The sequence below is a fragment of the Artemia sp. Qi Xiang Cuo genome, chromosome 21 (genome assembly GCF_049724085.1).
Source record: "Artemia sp. Qi Xiang Cuo chromosome 21, ASM4972408v1, whole genome shotgun sequence".
In the NCBI taxonomy this organism is placed as follows: Eukaryota; Metazoa; Arthropoda; class Branchiopoda; order Anostraca; family Artemiidae; genus Artemia; species Artemia sp. Qi Xiang Cuo.
The window spans coordinates 14472599-14490815 of NC_142814.1; the positions used below are offsets into that span (position 1 = coordinate 14472599).

The following is an 18217-nucleotide window of genomic DNA, read 5'->3' on the forward strand; positions in this document are numbered from 1 at the left end:
CAATTAAGAGAACATTAGAAGTTGCGCAGTACATTGTGCAGCTGCTCGGTCATCTAGATAAGGGCATAGTAAAGAGAAAAAAAATACGTTTCACCAAGTTCAATACCTAAATTTGCCAATCCTCCGTAAATGAGAGAATACTTCACCGCCTGGGACATATTCTAAACCCATGTACAAATTTGAATTATCCTGAAAACAGGAATATATTAAAATAACAGCAGTGGCGAGGTCATCATCCAGGTTTCAGACGGGACATGGTATAGACCCAATCGGAATTGATAGATTAGTAACAGATCGGATAGCTCTCATCTTTTTTAATAAAAAATTTCCACCGAATATTTAATGGTGTAGCCGATGATTGGAATGACTTTAAATTTCATAACTCGAGATTTTACGCCGAGCAGGTTTTGTAAAATTTGATCAAGCAAATATGGAGGTGGTGATGAGTTCAGCTTTGTTTGGCAACAACTATTGACAAAATAATTAATCAATTAGCTTTTAGGTTCAGAATCGCTTGTAAGCTTCAATCGAATTTTAAGCTATCTGTTTTTTATCTATCAAAACCTTAGACCAACAAGTTCCTCAAACTCGGGAGGGGGGCAGAGGTTTACCGATCCCACACATATCATTGCAGTAGGTCGAAAAAAATCAACAACTGCATATGAAGAACTTCTTATTTATTTTTTATTTTATCATATTACTTTTTTATCATATTTATTTTTATTTATATATTTATTTTTATCATATTTCAGACAAACATACATAGAAATGCCAAAAAAAATTAATGAAGAAGTAAGTATCAATCAATATCTAATGGAAAAACTGAGCTGTCCTAATGAAACAGATAATTGACTCAAAATGTTATTAAAAATAAGGGCACGTTAGGTAGCTGAAATTATTTTTAAGGGGGGGGGGACAACATCGAAAGGATTGTGGTTAATGAACACCTTGACCCCATAGAAATACATTCTTATTGGTCATTGAAGTGATGGGCAAAGGTGGTTTTAGGGAGGGGGCACTTGGGCCCCAGGCGCAGAAACTTTAGGGCTGCAAATTTTAAACAAATAATCGAATAGTTATAATCCTTCTGTAATTTTTTAGATTTTATTTTTGTTAAAATAAAGTAGAGAGTGCAGTTGGCAGTAAGTATAAGCAAATTGAATCAGATGTTTTCATTTTTCTCATATCTTCATCATTATTCCTTGAAAATAAAAGTAAGCAGACCGAATTTAATTAATTCTAGGTAGATTTAAATAAAAAGGATGTTTTGTTTATAAATAAAAATTTGTTAGTAAATGAAAATTTTGTTAGTTTAGCCTAAACATTTTTGGAGAGAAGGGACGTTAATCAGAATTTTGCCCCATGGGCAAGAGAGGCCAGAATTACCACTGTATATGGGACCATACATATAGGCCCTATATTCAAAATTCAGAAGTTTATACAAAAGCCTCTTATCTGTCATACTGGGTTTCAAATAAAAAGACTGAAATTAAGGTTACTTTTTTCATATCCCTGGGTTTTTTAAACCAAAAAGTTTTTTTTTCTTTTTACTATACGATAGTTTTGACATTTTTAAGTATTCCATTTAAAAAATATATATATATTTTTTTCGTACTTGAAAAACTTTAACTAGCTCCTCACGATTAGGACCCCCATAGTTTTAGTCAGGACGGTCTTGGATATGGAATTTAAAAGTCTGAGCTCGAATGCATGCCCAACATTACATTAAAAAAAAAACTGGAAACATCAACGACGCTTATTTTCCATTGAATTAGACAAGAATACAAGAACTAGAATTGTTTTCTTGTATCTAATTATCATATCCATAAACCTTAATTTCTTCTTCTTTTTTTTTAAACAAAAATTTTCTTCGTAATTTAAATGGGCAAATAATTTCAGCCATTTGGGGACAAATCTGCTTTTAACAGGCTAGATAGCATAAGATTTAATCCTAGATAGACCTCAGCTGGTATTTTTTTTTTTAATAAATAATTGTTAAGATAGTTATTATAATAATAAATTATTAACATAATTTTAATAATTGTCTAATCACAACAACTTTAGTTAGCCTACAAGGAATATTCACGCCAGTGTGAAACCCGGATGACACCATGTTCCAATTATGATATACATAGCCAACATCATATATTAACATCATTTATTTACCTTTCCTTAACAGCGAAACATTTGCAGCTAAATGTCTGATTAATTATTTAATCAGATTAAAATTATATTTTCTTAATAAAATTTTATATTATATTAATCTGATTAAAATTACATTTCGCAAAACATTTTCTCTACCATTTTCTTTGATTAAGTAATAAGAATAAGACACTAAAAATTTAAGTTTATCTTTCTTTTTTAAATAATGTATTTAAATATTGTATTTCTAAATAAAGTTTAACATGAATTTTTTAAACATGTATTTTAAAATAATGTTTTTTTAATATTTTTTCTAACCAATTTCATCGTATCTTCAGACAAATCATAGCTCTCATGATGAAAATGAATAATGATAAAATATTATATACCAAGCAGTAAAATAAGTTTAAAAATATAAAATATTTTACTCCTACATTAAAAATATAACAGTAAATATTTACTCCTTTATAAGCTTTTATGATTACTTTTAATTTTAAATTAATTTCAATTAATTTGAAATCATATTAATCATTAAATACAACGGCGAACAACAAAGCCTTTGTGGGCTTTCATCATTACTTGAATTTTAATCAATTAATTGATTAATTTTTAAAATTATAATTTTAATTATTAAAAATTAATTTTAACTTTTGGTCCTTTGCAATGATGAGTTTTTATTTTCTTACTCATCTTTTTATTAGAAAGTGATTGTCAATATTTGAAAAGAAAAAAGAAACAAAAAAACATTAAAGAAAGATATATAATCACTCAAGTTTACCAAGATTTATTTGAAACTATTTAGTTTCATTTTCATTAGTGTTTGTTTATTTATTTTTCATTTATTTCTCAGAGCTGATATTTGCAATTTAATTTTAATTTATTATCAATTATTTAAAAGAACATAACATAAACACATCCCCTCCAAATGCCACAGCATGATATTGAAGAGGGATAACCAAACAAATAAAAAAATAACAATAACTAAAATGAAAAGGAAAAAATGCAAAGGTGGAAAGGAATTTAAAAAGTTCGAAAAGAAGAAACAAAAAGCTTTCAGTAACTGCTCCTTCGTTAACAGTTTGAAGTACCAAGGAGAGTAACAGAAATTGAAATCTGATTGGTCAATTACAGTTTTTGATAGTAAAAGGCACCAAATTAAAAAAAAAAAGAAACGATGGTGGCAAATCAATAAACAATAAGCTAAAGACATACGGCGCGAAACAGCTCAAGGAGATGTAGCTTTCCTCTGAGGTTGTAGCTGTCTTTGGGAACCAATAGATTGTTTAAATTTTTACAGACAAACAGCATTATCAAACTTAGATAATTAGTTTCGCTTATTTGTTTGTACGTTTCACCCTGGCAACACTGACAAAATGTGGCATTGCCCAAAGAACTTCATAATCTTATTACAACTAAAAGTTAAATATTAGAAATTAGAGTTTTAGGTATGAATGGATCCTGGATGGATCCTGGGGATAGAAAAAAAATTGATTTTCTTGGTACTATAACTGAAAAGAAACTTCTAAATCCTTCACATAAACCGTTTTCTGTTAAAGAAAAAAAATATATATACATATATATATTAGAGTAAAAAATATATATGAAATATCAAGCAGTTTGGTTATTTCTTGAAAGAAAAGGTGAGATCCACTAAAATCAATAACATCGAAAATAAACAATAATTAAACTATCCTGCATCACGGGAGACTCGAATCCATCTTTTTTTCTTTTTTTATTTGAATGTCAATCCTTCGACACATGAAATTGCTTGCAATAATATTCGCCAACTGTAACTATTAAGTATATTTTTAAAAAGATGTAATTTGACTGAAACATATACATATAATATAATATGAAACATATAACATATAAGTATGTTATTAAAAACCCGCCAGCTAATTTGTTATATGTGCGGTCTTTAGAGTCACCGTAGCGTGTCTAAAGACTTTGACAATTGCCATTGTCATGCAAGAAGCAAGTTCCGGATGATAAGCGGAAAGGGTCCTTCTCTCTAGGCTGGGGGGGGGGGGGGGTTTACATAAAAAAAACAACGATAACAACAAAAAAGTTTATGTTATACGAGAGAGACAAGAAAAAGAGGAGAAAACTTTATTGTCCTTCCAAATTTGCCACACTGAGTATTATGGATAATGCTTTCCACTTGACGAGCCCGTTCAAACCATTAAAAGAATTTAGAACTGAAGGTTTGTGAATGGTCTCTCTCTCGTTCTCTCTCGTTCTCTCTCGCTCTCTCTCACTGTCTCTCACTCTCTCTCGCTCTCTCTTTCTTTCTCCCTCGCTCTCTAGCGCTCTCTCTCGCTCTCACTCTCATTCTCCCTCTTTGTCCTCCTCTTCCCCTTATGTCTCCTTCTCCGAAATGACTATATTCTTAATCTACCTATTTTTGAGGATCTTTTTAATCGTACCCCCCCCCCAGACATTTCTTGCTCCCAGTTAAAATTCCAGTTTTTTTTTGGTTTGTAAACCAGGAATTATATTTTCAGTGTGGATAAGATTTGAATTCCTTCGTCTAGGGTCAGGTCTTTTCTCTTGATCGATATGTCATTTTCACGAGATCTTCAGAATATAAGATTTAGAAAGATTAGGCGGAAATATCATGACTTGATACCAATGAACAATAAAGACATTTCTCTTTTTTCTGATTTTTTCTGATTCATTCTCCCTCTTCATCTTCCTCTCCCCCTTCCTCTTCATCTTCCTCTCCCCCTTCCTCTTCGTCTTTCTCTCCCCCTTCCTCTTCATCTTCCTCATCCCCTGCCTCTTCGTCTTCATCTCGCCCTTCCTCTTCGTCTTCCTCTCCCCCTTCCTCTTCATCTTCCTCTCCCCCTTCATCTTCCTCTCCCCCTTCCTCTCGCCCTTCCTCTTCGCCTTCCTCTCACCCTTCCTCTCCCCCTGCCTCTTCATCTTCCTCTCCCCCTGCCTCTTCGTCTTTTTTCTGATGCAAAGAGACCGTCTTCTACATTTTAATCAGACCTTGAGGAACGTGCATAGGAACAAATTTATGACTGTCATAGTGACAAAAATATGAATTTTTATTTCGCAAAGTCTCAGTTTGCTTAACGCTGATGGTATTAATAAATGAAATAAATAAATATCATGAAGAAAACACATAAATTTAGCACTATGATGTTTTTGAACTACTTCAGTTTTGAAAAGTTTTGCCCTAAAATTAAAAAAATAATTCCGAAAATTCTTTTTGTGGCAAAACTGGAATGGCAACATTTTATTTCCTTGGATCTCAAGAGAGGAAACTAATACAGAGGAAGGTGTACAAAAGTGAATAAAGATGGAGGTGAACGGAGTCAAAACATGTAGGAAAAGCGAAGGAGGAAAAGCGGAGGCTGATAAACAGCCTTTCAGTAGCCGCCCCATAATAATTTAAGGATTTTGGACGGGTAGTGCCCCGATTCGTGTGAGCATAAGAATACATACCTATGCTCAAAATAGAGGCGTGGCAAGATAGAAGAAATAAAGACCCCAAAAATTGGGTTTGAAGGTAAATGGAAGAGAAATAAAGATAAGAATCGTTGGTAATTATTGAAGCTAATAGCTAATTAAAATAGAATTTCTTCAGATCGGTCCATAAAACTTAGGGACGTTATATTACAGTATAAAGTGAAGTGAAGTATAGTGAAGTAAAGTGAAGTGAAGTAGTGAAGTAAAGTGAAGTATAAAGTGAAGGATTCGAGTCTCTTATAGTGATGCAACGTTATTAAGAAAAATCGCTCAAAAACGTGCATTTCTTTCTTCACTATTAAACGCCAATTTTTTAACATATTAAGTGATTCATAAATAGACTATTTTGAATGTCAATTGTTCATAAGAAGGGGGAAGGGTAAACTGACCTTTTAGATGGAAGTAATCCCTCTCGTGCGTCAAGGGGCATTGGTAGCTAGCTCCACAATTCGAACTAAAGCTCTATAAAATTCTACATATTTAGAACTGGTAATAAAAAAAATTCACATTTTTTTTTTTAGAAAATCTTCCTCTCAAAACCTATTATATTTCTAACTTTGAACTGAAATTCGTTGAATGTAACTATATAGGTTACAACTAGAGTAGAGTGAGCTAAGAGAAAAATTAACAAAGTCAAAGTTCAACTTTGTTGAAATCTCTGCTTTTTTGCTGGGCCAGAAATTCCTGTTGCAATGAGATTATTTATCATCAGATTTGCGTATAGGTATGATCTTTATTGGGACGGTGTGGAGGAGGAGGGTGGGTTAGAGTTCGGTAAAAATTTCATTTCTAGGCTCCTCTTTTCCATTTTTCCCGGAGGGGAGGGAGGGGGAGTTCAGACTAGTCTTGAAGGAGGGGGGTGGCTCTATGCCTGTGTAGTAATGCTTTTGAAAAAAGGGGGAGCAGCCGTTCTTGTATTTATATCTTTCACAGCATTGAGTAACAACACTAATTACTCATTAATTACCTTAAAATGATATTCCAAGCTAACAAGAAATGGAAAGCTAATTGCCTGAAGAATCCTCTTCTCATTGAGTGTGTGTTCCACTTGTTTTAACTTGACAACCTACAACAACAACAACAAATTAATAACAAGCTAAAATGAAGATCGGGGCTTTAGACTGTACCCACATATTGCATTTAAAAAAGAATTTCCCATATCGTGAGTTCTTTTTCTTTGCTTATGAGTAGTAACCACATATGGAATTTGCTCGGAGGTATAGCAATTTCAATGCTATTTGCTCGGACGTATAGCAATTTCTATATTATTCAATAGAAGCTTGACACCTTTTCAAAGAAATTCAGAGCTCCCTCACATTCCAGGCCAACCAGATATGTTTCTAGGCCAACCAGACATGGTCTTATACTGTTGAGGACTTGTCTTTCACTTTGATGAAGGACAAGTTTTTCTGACGCAATTTACCCGATTTCTAGTTCATGGTATACATATCTTTGTGACATTTTTGCAAAAAGGGATAATGAGATTCGCAAATTGGACGAGCGAGGATAGTACGAATTGCTTGTGAAAAACCCCGGATGAATTAGTTGAAAATAAAGTTTTAACGGACAATTTTTTCTGACACAATTTACAGACCAGATTTCTAGTTCATATATTTTTTGATAACTTGATAGGTGATTTGAATAAAAGGAATTCAAATATTTTTTCTATGAAATAGAAGCTAACTCAATTTGCGAAAAGGTATTTCCATTTGCACAACTCTGATCTGATTGAATTGTCGCCGACAATGAGATTTAATCACTGCTAAGCCTATTGTTATTGCGAAAGGGTTACCCAATTTACTTCTTAGTGTTAAATGACAGATTTCCAAATACGATCATTTTGAAAAGCAGACGAAAAATTGGATTGTTATTGCGAGAGGGTTACCCAATTTACAGCTTAGTGTTAACTGACAGAGTTCAAAATACGAACATTTTGAAAAGCAAACAAAAAATCGGACATTATAATCAGAATTATTTGATTAATATTTAAAAAGTGGTAATGAGATATATGATCTGTATAATACACAACTGATGTTTGATAAGTATTGTCAATTTAAGATGGGATCTAACTTTCTCTTCATCCCCCCCATTTCTGAGTGCAGGGAGGGGAGGGGTCAATTTTGGAGGCCCGAAGGAGTTGTTAACTCAGGTAATTTGTTATAAATTTGAAAAATGCCTAACGACGAATCGGAAATGTATTTTTTCTTTACATGGTGTTCGTTCAAAAAGCGAGGATTTCTGTTAAATAAATAATTCTTATATTTTTTCCGTTCAATTTAAAGCGAGGATTTCTGTTAAATATATAATTGATATATCTTTTAAAATAGCTTTACGGGGCTTGAGGGACTCTGTTGTTTTGTTTCGTGTGATTTTTTTCTTTACATGGTGTTCGTTCAAAAAGCGAGGATTTCTGTTAAATAAATAATTGTTATACCTTTTAAAATAGCTTTACGGGGTTTGAGGGACTCTGTTGTTTTATTACGTGTGATTTTTTCTTTACATGGTGTTCGTTCAAAAAGCGAGGATTTCTGTTAAATAAATAATTCTTATATTTTTTCCGTTCAATTGAAAGCGAGGATTTCTGTTAAATAAATAATTGTTATACCTTTTAAAATAGCTTTACGGGGCTTGAGGGACTCTGTTGTTTTGTTTCGTGTGATTTTTTTATTTACTTGTAGTTCGTTAAAAAAGCGATGAATTCTTTTAAATTAATAAGTTTTATACCGTTTAAAATATCTTTAAAGAGTGTGATGGTCTCTCTCGTTTTAGTCCTTCTGATTTTTTCTTTACATGGTATTTGCTAGAAAAGCGAGGATTTCTGTTGTATAAATAATTATTATATTTTTTCCGTACAATTGAAAGCGAGGATTTCTGTTAAATAAATAATTGTTATACCTTTTAAAATAGCTTTACGGGGGTTTGAGGGGCTCTGTTGTTTTATTCCGTGTGATTTTTTCTTTACATGGTGTTCGTTCAAAAAGCGAGGATTTCTGTTAAATAAATAATTATTATATTTTTTCAGTTCAATTGAAAGCGAGGATTTCTGTTAAATAAATAATTGTTATACCATTTAAAATAGCTTTACGGGGGTTGAGGGACTCTGTTGTTTTATTCAGTGTGATTTTTCCTTTACATGATGTTCGTTAAAAAAGCGAGGATTTCTGTTAAATAAATAATTCTTATATTTTTTCAGTTCAATTGAAAGCGAGGATTTCTGTTAAATAAATAATTGTTATACCTTTTAAAATAGCTTTACGGGGTGTGAGGGGCTCTGTTGTTTTATTCCGTGTGATTTTTTCTTTACATGGTGTTTGTTCAAAAAGCGAGGATTTCTGTTAAATAAATAATTCTTATATTTTTTCCGCTCAATTGAAAGCGAGGATTTCTGTTAAAAAAATAATTGTTATACCTTTTAAAATAGCTTTACGGGGTTTGAAGGACTCTGTTGTTTTATTCCGTGTTATTTTTTCTTTACATGGTGTTCGTTCAAAAAACGAGGATTTCTGTTAAATAAATAATTGTTATACCTTTTAAAATAGCTTTACAGGGTTTGAGGTACTCGGTTGTTTTATTCCATGTGATTTTTTCTTTACATGGTGTTCATTCAAAAAGCGAGGATTTCTGTTAAATAAACAATTGTTATACCGTTTAAAATAGCTTTACGGGGTTTGAGGGACTCTGTTGTTTTATTCCTTTTTATTTTTCTTTACATTGTCTTTGTTCAAAAAGCGAGGATTTCTGTTAAATAAATAATTCTTATACCTTTTAAAATAGCTTTACGGGGTTTGAGGGACTCTGTTTTTTTATTCCGTGTGATTTTTTCTTTACATGGTGTTCGTTCAAAAAGCGAGGATTTCTGTTAAATAAATAATTGTTATACCTTTTAAAATAGCTTTACGGGGTTTGAGGGACTCTGTTGTTTTATTCCGTGTGATTTTTTCTTTACAATGTGTTCGTTCAAAAAAGCGAGGATTTCTGTTAAATAAATAATTCTTATATTTTTTCCGTTCAATTGAAAGCGAGCATTTCTGTAAAATAAATAATTCTTATACCTTTTAAAATAGCTTTACGGGATTTGAGGGACTCTGTTTTTTTATTACGTGCTATTTTCTTATTTATATTTTGTTCATTAAAAAAGCCATGATTTCTGTTAAATAAATAATTGGTACACCTTTTAAAATAGCTTTACGGGTGTTTGAGAGGCTCCATGTAAACATTCATCTGGATTTTATTTCTTCTGTTCAATTATTTTCAGTGTAAGCCAATATAATTACAACATTATTTTATTCTAACTTAACTTGTAGGAATAGAGATTCGGTTACTATTGAGCCTTACATGCCTGAAATCATGAATTAGAATATTTAATTAGCTGTTTGGGTTTTCAGACATAGTTTTTTTAGATGTTCATGGGTGTTAGGTTCCTGGAGGGTTTTATGACTCCTCCCTCCAATGAATTCAGATGGTTTTAGAACTCATACCCCTAGCCATAACTCCATTCAACCTTGAGCGAAGATATAAAAGTTTGATAAAGTATTTTTCTACTTAACAACTACATTAATAACTTCCAAGATGATTGGACTGTATGACACAGAATTTATCAGTTACCGAGAGATCAATGACTCCTCCCCGCAATGACTTCCAGGGGTTTTATGACTCCTCCCCACAATGAATTCAGATGATTTTATGACTCATCCCCCAAGCCATAACTCCATTCAACCTTGAGCGAAGATATAAAAGTTTGATGAAGTATTTTTCTACTTAACAACTACATTAATAACTTCCAAGATGATAGGACTGTATGACACAGAATTTATCAGTTTGAAAAAAATCATCTTGTGGTGTTATTTGAATGTGCATTTTTATTATTGTCTATGGAACTCGAAGAAATTGACTGTTATCATTGGATAGTGAACTATAACATGTTTGAGTATGATAAAAGCTTGTGGAGTACTACATTACGTCATATAAACAGACTGGGATTTTACGATAGAGTAATTACACCACTTAATAATGCTGGTCGGGAACTGAGAAATGTTCAGGAGGAAGTCAGTGAAATTTGCAGCTTTTTAGGGGTAGAAGCGCTCTACGTAAAGGGCAATGTACCTACAGATAAAGTTTTAATTCAAAAGTGTGACCCTAGGATTCCACTTTTCAATCTAGAAGAGTTTAAGTGTCCTAAATTTGAAGGGGGTTATCACCTTCCTGAAGACGAGGTTAGGTTCTTCGCGTAGTGGATACCTAAGAACATACCTGATCGTGATAAATCCATAAGACATGTTAAAAACTATTCTATATCATGGTACCATCGTTTGTGGATGTTTAAGAGTGAACTCTAAGTACTATTTTTTTATGTAAACATTTGTTGTTGTTTTTTCTCAAAAAAAAAAATCTGTTAATACATTTAAGCAATAAATATCTTTAAGCTTAACCCGTCTTTATTCTTTAGAATAGTTCTACTGTAAGCAAGTAACAAACTCTTCCCTGAAGTCACCTCTTGGATACACAATGCAGAAACTTCATTTAAGAAACTATGAAAAAATTGTAAGTAAGTAAGTAACAAATTTTTTCTTGAAGTCACCTCTTGGATACACATTACAGAAATTTTCATTAAAGAAGTTATGAAAAAATTGTAAGTAAGTAGCAAATTCTTTCTTGAATTCACCTGCTGGATAAACAAAGACATTTCGTTCAAGAAACTATGACAAAATTCTAAGTAAGTAACAAACTCTTTATTGTTTACATGACTTAGATACACGATGTTGAAATTTAATTCAAGAACTTATGAAAAAATTCTCAGTAAGTAACAATTTCTTTCTTGAAGTCATCTCTTGGATACACAATACAGAAATTTCATTCAAGAAATTATGAAAATATTTGTAAGTAAGTAACAAACTCTTTATTGATTTCACCTCTTGGATATACAGTACAGATACTTCATTCAAGAAATTATGAAAAAATCGCAAGCAAGTAACTATTTTTTTTTTCTTTATCACAAACAAATTTCACTTAGCTACATGATGAAGAAATTTAAATCAAGAAATTATTAAAAAATTATCTGAAAGTAACAATTTCTTTCTTGAAGTCAACTCTTGGATACACAATACGGAAATTTCATTCAAGAAATTATGAAAAAATTGTAACTAAGTAGCAAATTCTTTCTTGAATTCACATGTTGGATTAACAAAAATACATTTCGTTCAAGAAATTATGACAAAATTCTAAGTAAGTAACAAACTCTTTATTGTTTTCACGAGTTAGATATACGATGTAGAAATTAAATTTAAGAAATTATTTCATTCAAGAAATTATGAAAAAATTGTAACTAAGTAGCAAATTCTTTCTTGAATTCACCTGTTGGATTAACAAAAATACATTTCGTTCAAGAAATTATGACAAAATTCTAAGTAAGTAACAAACTCTATTATTTTCACGAGTTAGATATACAATGTAGAAATTAAATTCAAGAAATTATGAAAAAAATTCTCAGTAAGTAACAATTTCTTTATTGAAGTCAACTCTTGGATACACAATACGGAAATTTCATTCAAGAAATTATGAAAATATTTGTAAGTAAGTAACAAACTCTTTATTGATTTCACCTCTTGGATATACAGTACAGATACTTTACTCGAAAAATTATGAAAAAATCGCAAGTAAGTAACTTTTTTTTTCTTTTTATCACAAAGAATTTTCACTTAGCTACACGATGTAGAAATTTAATTCAAGAAATTATGAAAAAATTCTCAGTAAGTAACAATTTCTTTCTTGAAGTCAACTCTTGGATACACAATACGGAAATTTCATTCAAGAAATTATGAAAAAATTGTAACTAAGTAGCAAATTCTTTCTTGAATTCACCTGTTGGATAAACAAAAAGACATTTCGTTCAAGAAATTATGACAAAATTCTAAGTAAGTAACAAACTCTTTATTGTTTTCAAGAATTAGATATACGATGTAGAAATTAAATTCAAGAAATTATGAAAAAATTCTCTGTCTAAGTAGCAAATTCGTTCTTGAATTCACCTGTTGGATAAACAAAAAGACATTTCGTTCAAGTAATTATGACAAAATTCTAAGTAAGTAACAAACTCTTTATTGTTTTCACGAGTTAGATATACGATGCAGAAATTAAATTCAAGAAATTATGAAAAAATTCTCAGTAAGTAACAATTTATTTCTTGAAGTCAACTCTTGGATACACAGTACTGAAATATCATTCAAGTAATTATGAAAATATTTGCAAGTAAGTAGCAAACTCTTTATTGATTTCAACTCTTGGATACACAATTTAGATACTTCATTCAAGAAATTATGAAAAAGTCGCAAGTAAGAAACTTTTTTTTCTCTTTATCACAAACAATTTTCACTTAGCTACACGATGTAGAAATTTAATTCAAGAAACTATGAAAATATTCTCAGTAAGTAACAATTTCTTTCTTGAAGTCAACTCTTGGATACACAATACGGAAATTTCATTCAAGAAATTATAAAAATATTTGTAAGTAAGTAACAAGCTCTTTATTGATTTCACCTCTTGAATATACAGTACAGATACTTCATTCAAGAAACGCGATTAAACACGTTTTGAAACTACATACTATTTGCATGCCTTTCCTTTGCACCTTTCCAAACGAACGGGGATTCCCTACTGGTTCCTCCACATTGCAAAAAGTGAGCAGTACGAAAACTCCACGTTTTCAGCCAGACAGGTTTTTTCGACAACACTCATTTTTAGGGGCCAATCAGAGACAGCGGAGTTTGCTCATTATACAATAACTTGATTGTTGATTGGTTACACACCACGACAGCGCATACATAGTGAGAGAGACATGCAAAGTCGACATAGCTTTATTTCATTTTTTTAAGGTTAATTTAGACGAGGTTACGTGCGCGCACGTAATCATACGGGATTACGTATAACCAAAAAAATATGATGTTGCCCTTCATTTTTTTGTTAACTTAAAAAGGGCATTAGAACTTTTAATTTCCGTTCCAATGAGGAAAAAAAAAAAAATGCATCCGTGATCTTTCTTCTGGCAAAAAATACAAAATTCCACATATTTGTAGATAGGTGCTTGAAACCTCTACAGTAGGGTTCTCTTATACAATGATTATGATGGTGTGATTTTCATTAAGGTTCTATAACTTTTAGGGGGTCTTCCCCCCCCTTTTCAAAAATCAGCCAAATTTTCTCAGGCGCGTAACTTTTGATGGGTAAGAATAAATTTGATAAAACTTATATATATATTTGAAATCAGAATAAAAATCTGATTCTTTTGATGTATCTATTGATATCATTATTCCGTTTTTTAGAGTTTCGGTTACCATTGAGCCGGGTCGCTCCTTACTTACAGTTCGTTACCACGAACTGTTTGATTAGGGTATGTTTGATCAGGGTGTCGCTTCTTGTACACCAGGCACACATGTCAGTTGACCTGACATGACATAAAATACATTTATGTCAGGTCAGTTGACCTGACATAAAATGACCTGACATTACAACTGACATAAAATATTTGTTGAACAACATTAATTACATAGTGAAACAATTGAAACTGTGCAATTACTTGAGCAGAATTACAAGACATAAGAGTAGTAAGCACATATGGAATTTGCTCGGAGGTATAGCAATTTCAATGCTATTTGCTCGGAGGTATAGCAATTTCTATATTATTCAATAAAAGCTTGACACCTTTTCAAAGAAATTCAGAGCTCCCTCACATTCCAGGCCAACCAGATATGTTTCTAGGCCAACCAGACATGGTCTTATACTTTTGAGGACTTGTCTTTCACTTTGATGAAGGACAAGTTGATTCTGACGCAATTTACCGGATTTCTAGTTCATGGTATACATATCTTTGTGACATTTTTGCAAAAAGGGATAATGAGATTCACAAATTGGATAAGCGAGGATAGTACGAATCGCTTGTGAAAAATCCTAGATGAATTAGTTTAAAATAAAGTTTTAACGGATAAGTTTTTCTGACACAATTTACAGACCAGATTTCTAGTTCATATATTTTTTGATAACTTGATAGGTGATTTGAATAAAAGGAATTCAAATATTTTGTCTATGAAATAGAAGCTAACTCAATTTGCGAAAAGGTATTTCCATTTACACAACTCTAATCTGATTGAATTGTCGCCGACAATGAGATTTAATCACTGCTAAGCCTATTGTTATTGCGAAAGGGTTACCCAATTTACTTCTTAGTGTTAAATGACAGATTTCTAAATACGATCATTTTGAAAAGCAGGCAAAAAATTGGATTGTTATTGCAAGAGGGTTACCCAATTTACAGCTTAGTGTTAACTGACAAAGTTCCAAATACGAACATTTTGAAAAGTAAACAAAAAATTGGACATTATAATCAGAATTATTTTATTAATATTTAAAAAGTGGTAAAGAGATATATGATCTGTATAATACACAACTGATGATTGATAAGTATTGCCAATTTAAGATGGGATCTAACGTTCTCTTCGTCCCCCCCATTTCTGAGGGCAGGGAGGAGAGGGGTTAATTTTGGAGGCCCGAAGGAGTTGTTAACTCAGGTAATTTGTTATAAATTTGAAAAATGCCTAACGACGAATCGGGAATGTATTTTTCTGTACATGGTGTTCGTTCAAAAAGCGAGGATTTCTGTTAAATAAATAATTGTTATACCTTTTAAAATAGCTTTATGGGGTTTGAGGGACTCTGTTGTTTTATTCCGTGTGATTTTTTCTTTACATGGTGTTCGTTCAAAAAGCGAGGATTTCTGTTAAATAAATAATTCTTATATTTTTTAAGTTAAATTTAAAGCGAGTATTTATGTTAAATAAATAATTTTTATACATTTTAAAAGAGCTGTACGGGGTTTGAGGGACTCTGTTGCTTTATTCAGTGTGATTTTTTCTTTACATGGTGTTCGTTCAAAAAGCGAGGATTTCTGTTAAATAAATAATTATTATACCTTTTAAAATAGCTTTACGGGGTTTGAGGGACTCTGTCGTTTTATTCCGTGTGATTTTTTCTTTACATGGTATTCGTTCGAAAAGCGAGGATTTCTGTTAAATAAATAATTCTTATATTTTTTCCGTTCAATTGAAAGCGAGGTTTTCTGTTAAATAAATAATTGTTATACCTTTTAAAATAGCTTTACGGGGGTTTGAGGGTCTCTGTTGTTTTATTCCGTGTGATTTTTTCTTTACATGGTGTTCATTCAAAAAGCGAGGATTTCTGTTAAATAAATAATTCTTATATTTTTTCCGTTCAATTGAAAGCGAGGATTTCGTTTAAATAAATAATTGTTATACATTTTAAAATAGCTTTACGGGGTTTGAGGGACTCTGTTGTTTTATTCAGTGTGATTTTTTCTTTACATGGTGTTCGTTCAAAAAGCGAGGATTTCTGTTAAATAAATAATTCTTATCTTTTTTCAGTAATCTACAGTAATCTGCCAAAGTAATCTAGGGGGATGTTATTCACAAAACATGGGGAAATTCATGAAAGCCTTGAGGTTTTAGCAATCTGGTCCCTATGCCTCCTTCTTAAGTGGAGCTGCCAAAGTAATCTAGGGGGAAGCTATTCACAAAACATGGGGAAATTCATGAAAGCCATGAGGTTCTAGCAATCTGGCCCCCTGCCTCCTTCTTAAGTGGAGCTGACAAAGTAATTTAGGGGGAAGTTATTCACAAAACATGGGGAAATTCATAAAAGCCATGAGGTTCTAGCAATCTGGCCCCCCTGCCTCCTTCTTCAGTGGAGCTGCCAAAGTAATCTGGGGGGAAGTTATTCAAAAAACATGGGGAAATTCATGAAAGCCATGAGGTTCTAGCAATCTGGCCCCCTGCGTCCTTCTTCAGTGGAGCTGCCAAAGTAATCTGGGGGGGAAGTTATTCACAAAACATGGGGAAATTCATGAAAGCCATGAGGTTCTAGCAATCTGTCCCCCTGCGTCCTTCTTCAGTGGAGATGCCAAAGTAATCTGGGGGGACGTTATTCATAAAACATGGGGAAATTCATGAAAGCCATGAGGTTCTAGCAATCTGTCCCCCTGCCTCCTTCTTCAGTGGAGCTGCCAAAGTAATCTGGGGTGAGGTTATTCACAAAACATGGAGAAATTCATGAGAGCCATGAGGTTTTGGCAATCTGGCCCCCTGCCTCCTTCTTAAGTGGGGCTGCAAAAGTAATCTGGGGGAAGACTATTCACAAAACATGGGGAAATTCACGAAAACCATGAGGTTTTAGCAATCTGGCCCCCCTGCCTCCTTCTGCAGTGGAGCTGACAAAGTAAGCTAGGGGGAACTTATTCACAAAACATGGGGAAATTCATAAAAGCCATGAGGTTCTAGCAATCTGGCCCCCTGCCTCCTTCTTCAGTGGAGCTGCCAAAGTAATCTGGGGGGGGAAGTTATTCACAAAACATGGGGAAATTCATGAAAGCCATGAGGTTCTAGCAATCTGTCCCCCTGCCTCCTTCTTCAGTGGAGCTGCCAAAGTAATCTGGGGAGAGGTTATTCACAAAACATGGAGAAATTCATGAGAGCCATGAGGTTTTGGCAATCTGGCCCCCTGCCTCCTTCCTAAGTGGGGCTGCAAAAGTAATCTGGGGGAAGACTATTCACAAAACATGGGGAAATTCACGAAACCCATGAGGTTTTAGCAATCTGGCCCCCCTGCCTCCTTCTTAAGTGGAGCTGACAAAGTAATTTAGGGGGAAATTATTCACAAAACATGGGGAAATTCACAAAAGCCATGAGGTTCTAGCAATCTGGCCCCCCTGCCTCCTTCTTAAGTGGAGCTGCCAAAGTAATCTAGGGGGAGGTTATTCAGAAAACATGGAGAAATTCATGAAAGCCATGAGGTTCTAGCAATCTGGCCCCCTGCCTCCTTCTTCAGTGGAGCTGCCAAAGAAATCTGGGAGAAAAGTATTCACAAAACATGGGGAAATTTATGAAAACCATGAGATCTAAGTAAACTGGCCCCGCCCCTCCTTCTTAAGTACGGCAGCCAAAATAATCTGGGGGAAAATTATCCACAAAACATGGGGAAATTCATGAAAACCATGAGGTTTAAGTAAAATGGCCCCGCCCCTCCTTCTTAAGTACGGCAGCCAAAATAATCTGGGGGAAAATTATTCACAAAGCATGAAGGAATTCATGAAAGCCATAAGGTTTCAAAGACCTTGCTCCTCCTCCCTCTATGTTTGCGCGGCTTTAGAGGTTACATATGCAAAAAAGATACAAAAACATAAAGGCTGCCTATTATAGAAAGAGATTATATACAAAAAAAGAACATCTGCTAGTTCTGTCATATATTGACCTCCACATAATTTAATCTTCAATCACAGTAGGTTCCTATCAATAAACAACAACGTGGAATTTATTTTTGTACATTAAATACGGTGTAAAATGCAATTTTATGAGATGTAAAACTAATTTCAAAGAATGAAAAAACAGGACACCTACATCGATAAGTACATAGCCTACTCATTAAACATAGATGGGAAGTCCAATACGACAGCAAAAAATAAATATTATAAAAGATATTTAGTCAAACATGAAACCTTGCTGAAATTGACAGAAAAATACGAGACTAAGTTTTTTTGCTG

General features: G+C 33.0%; 1 protein-coding gene across 2 annotated transcripts in view; it reads right to left on the minus strand.

The window, feature by feature from the left end:
- The window catches only part of Pka-C1 (Protein kinase, cAMP-dependent, catalytic subunit 1), a 464283-nt gene that overhangs the window by 76180 nt on the left and 369886 nt on the right, over nt 1-18217 (minus strand). The window contains exons 5-6 of one of the 2 annotated variants that reach the window (XM_089107085.1): nt 6587-6685; nt 107-189 (exon numbers count right to left, since the gene is read on the minus strand). In XM_089107085.1, the coding sequence (XP_088963211.1) occupies nt 107-189; nt 6587-6685 (182 nt within the window). The remainder of the gene's footprint in view (nt 1-106; nt 190-6586; nt 6686-18217) is intronic. The other variant, XM_089107084.1, reaches the window with a different exon arrangement.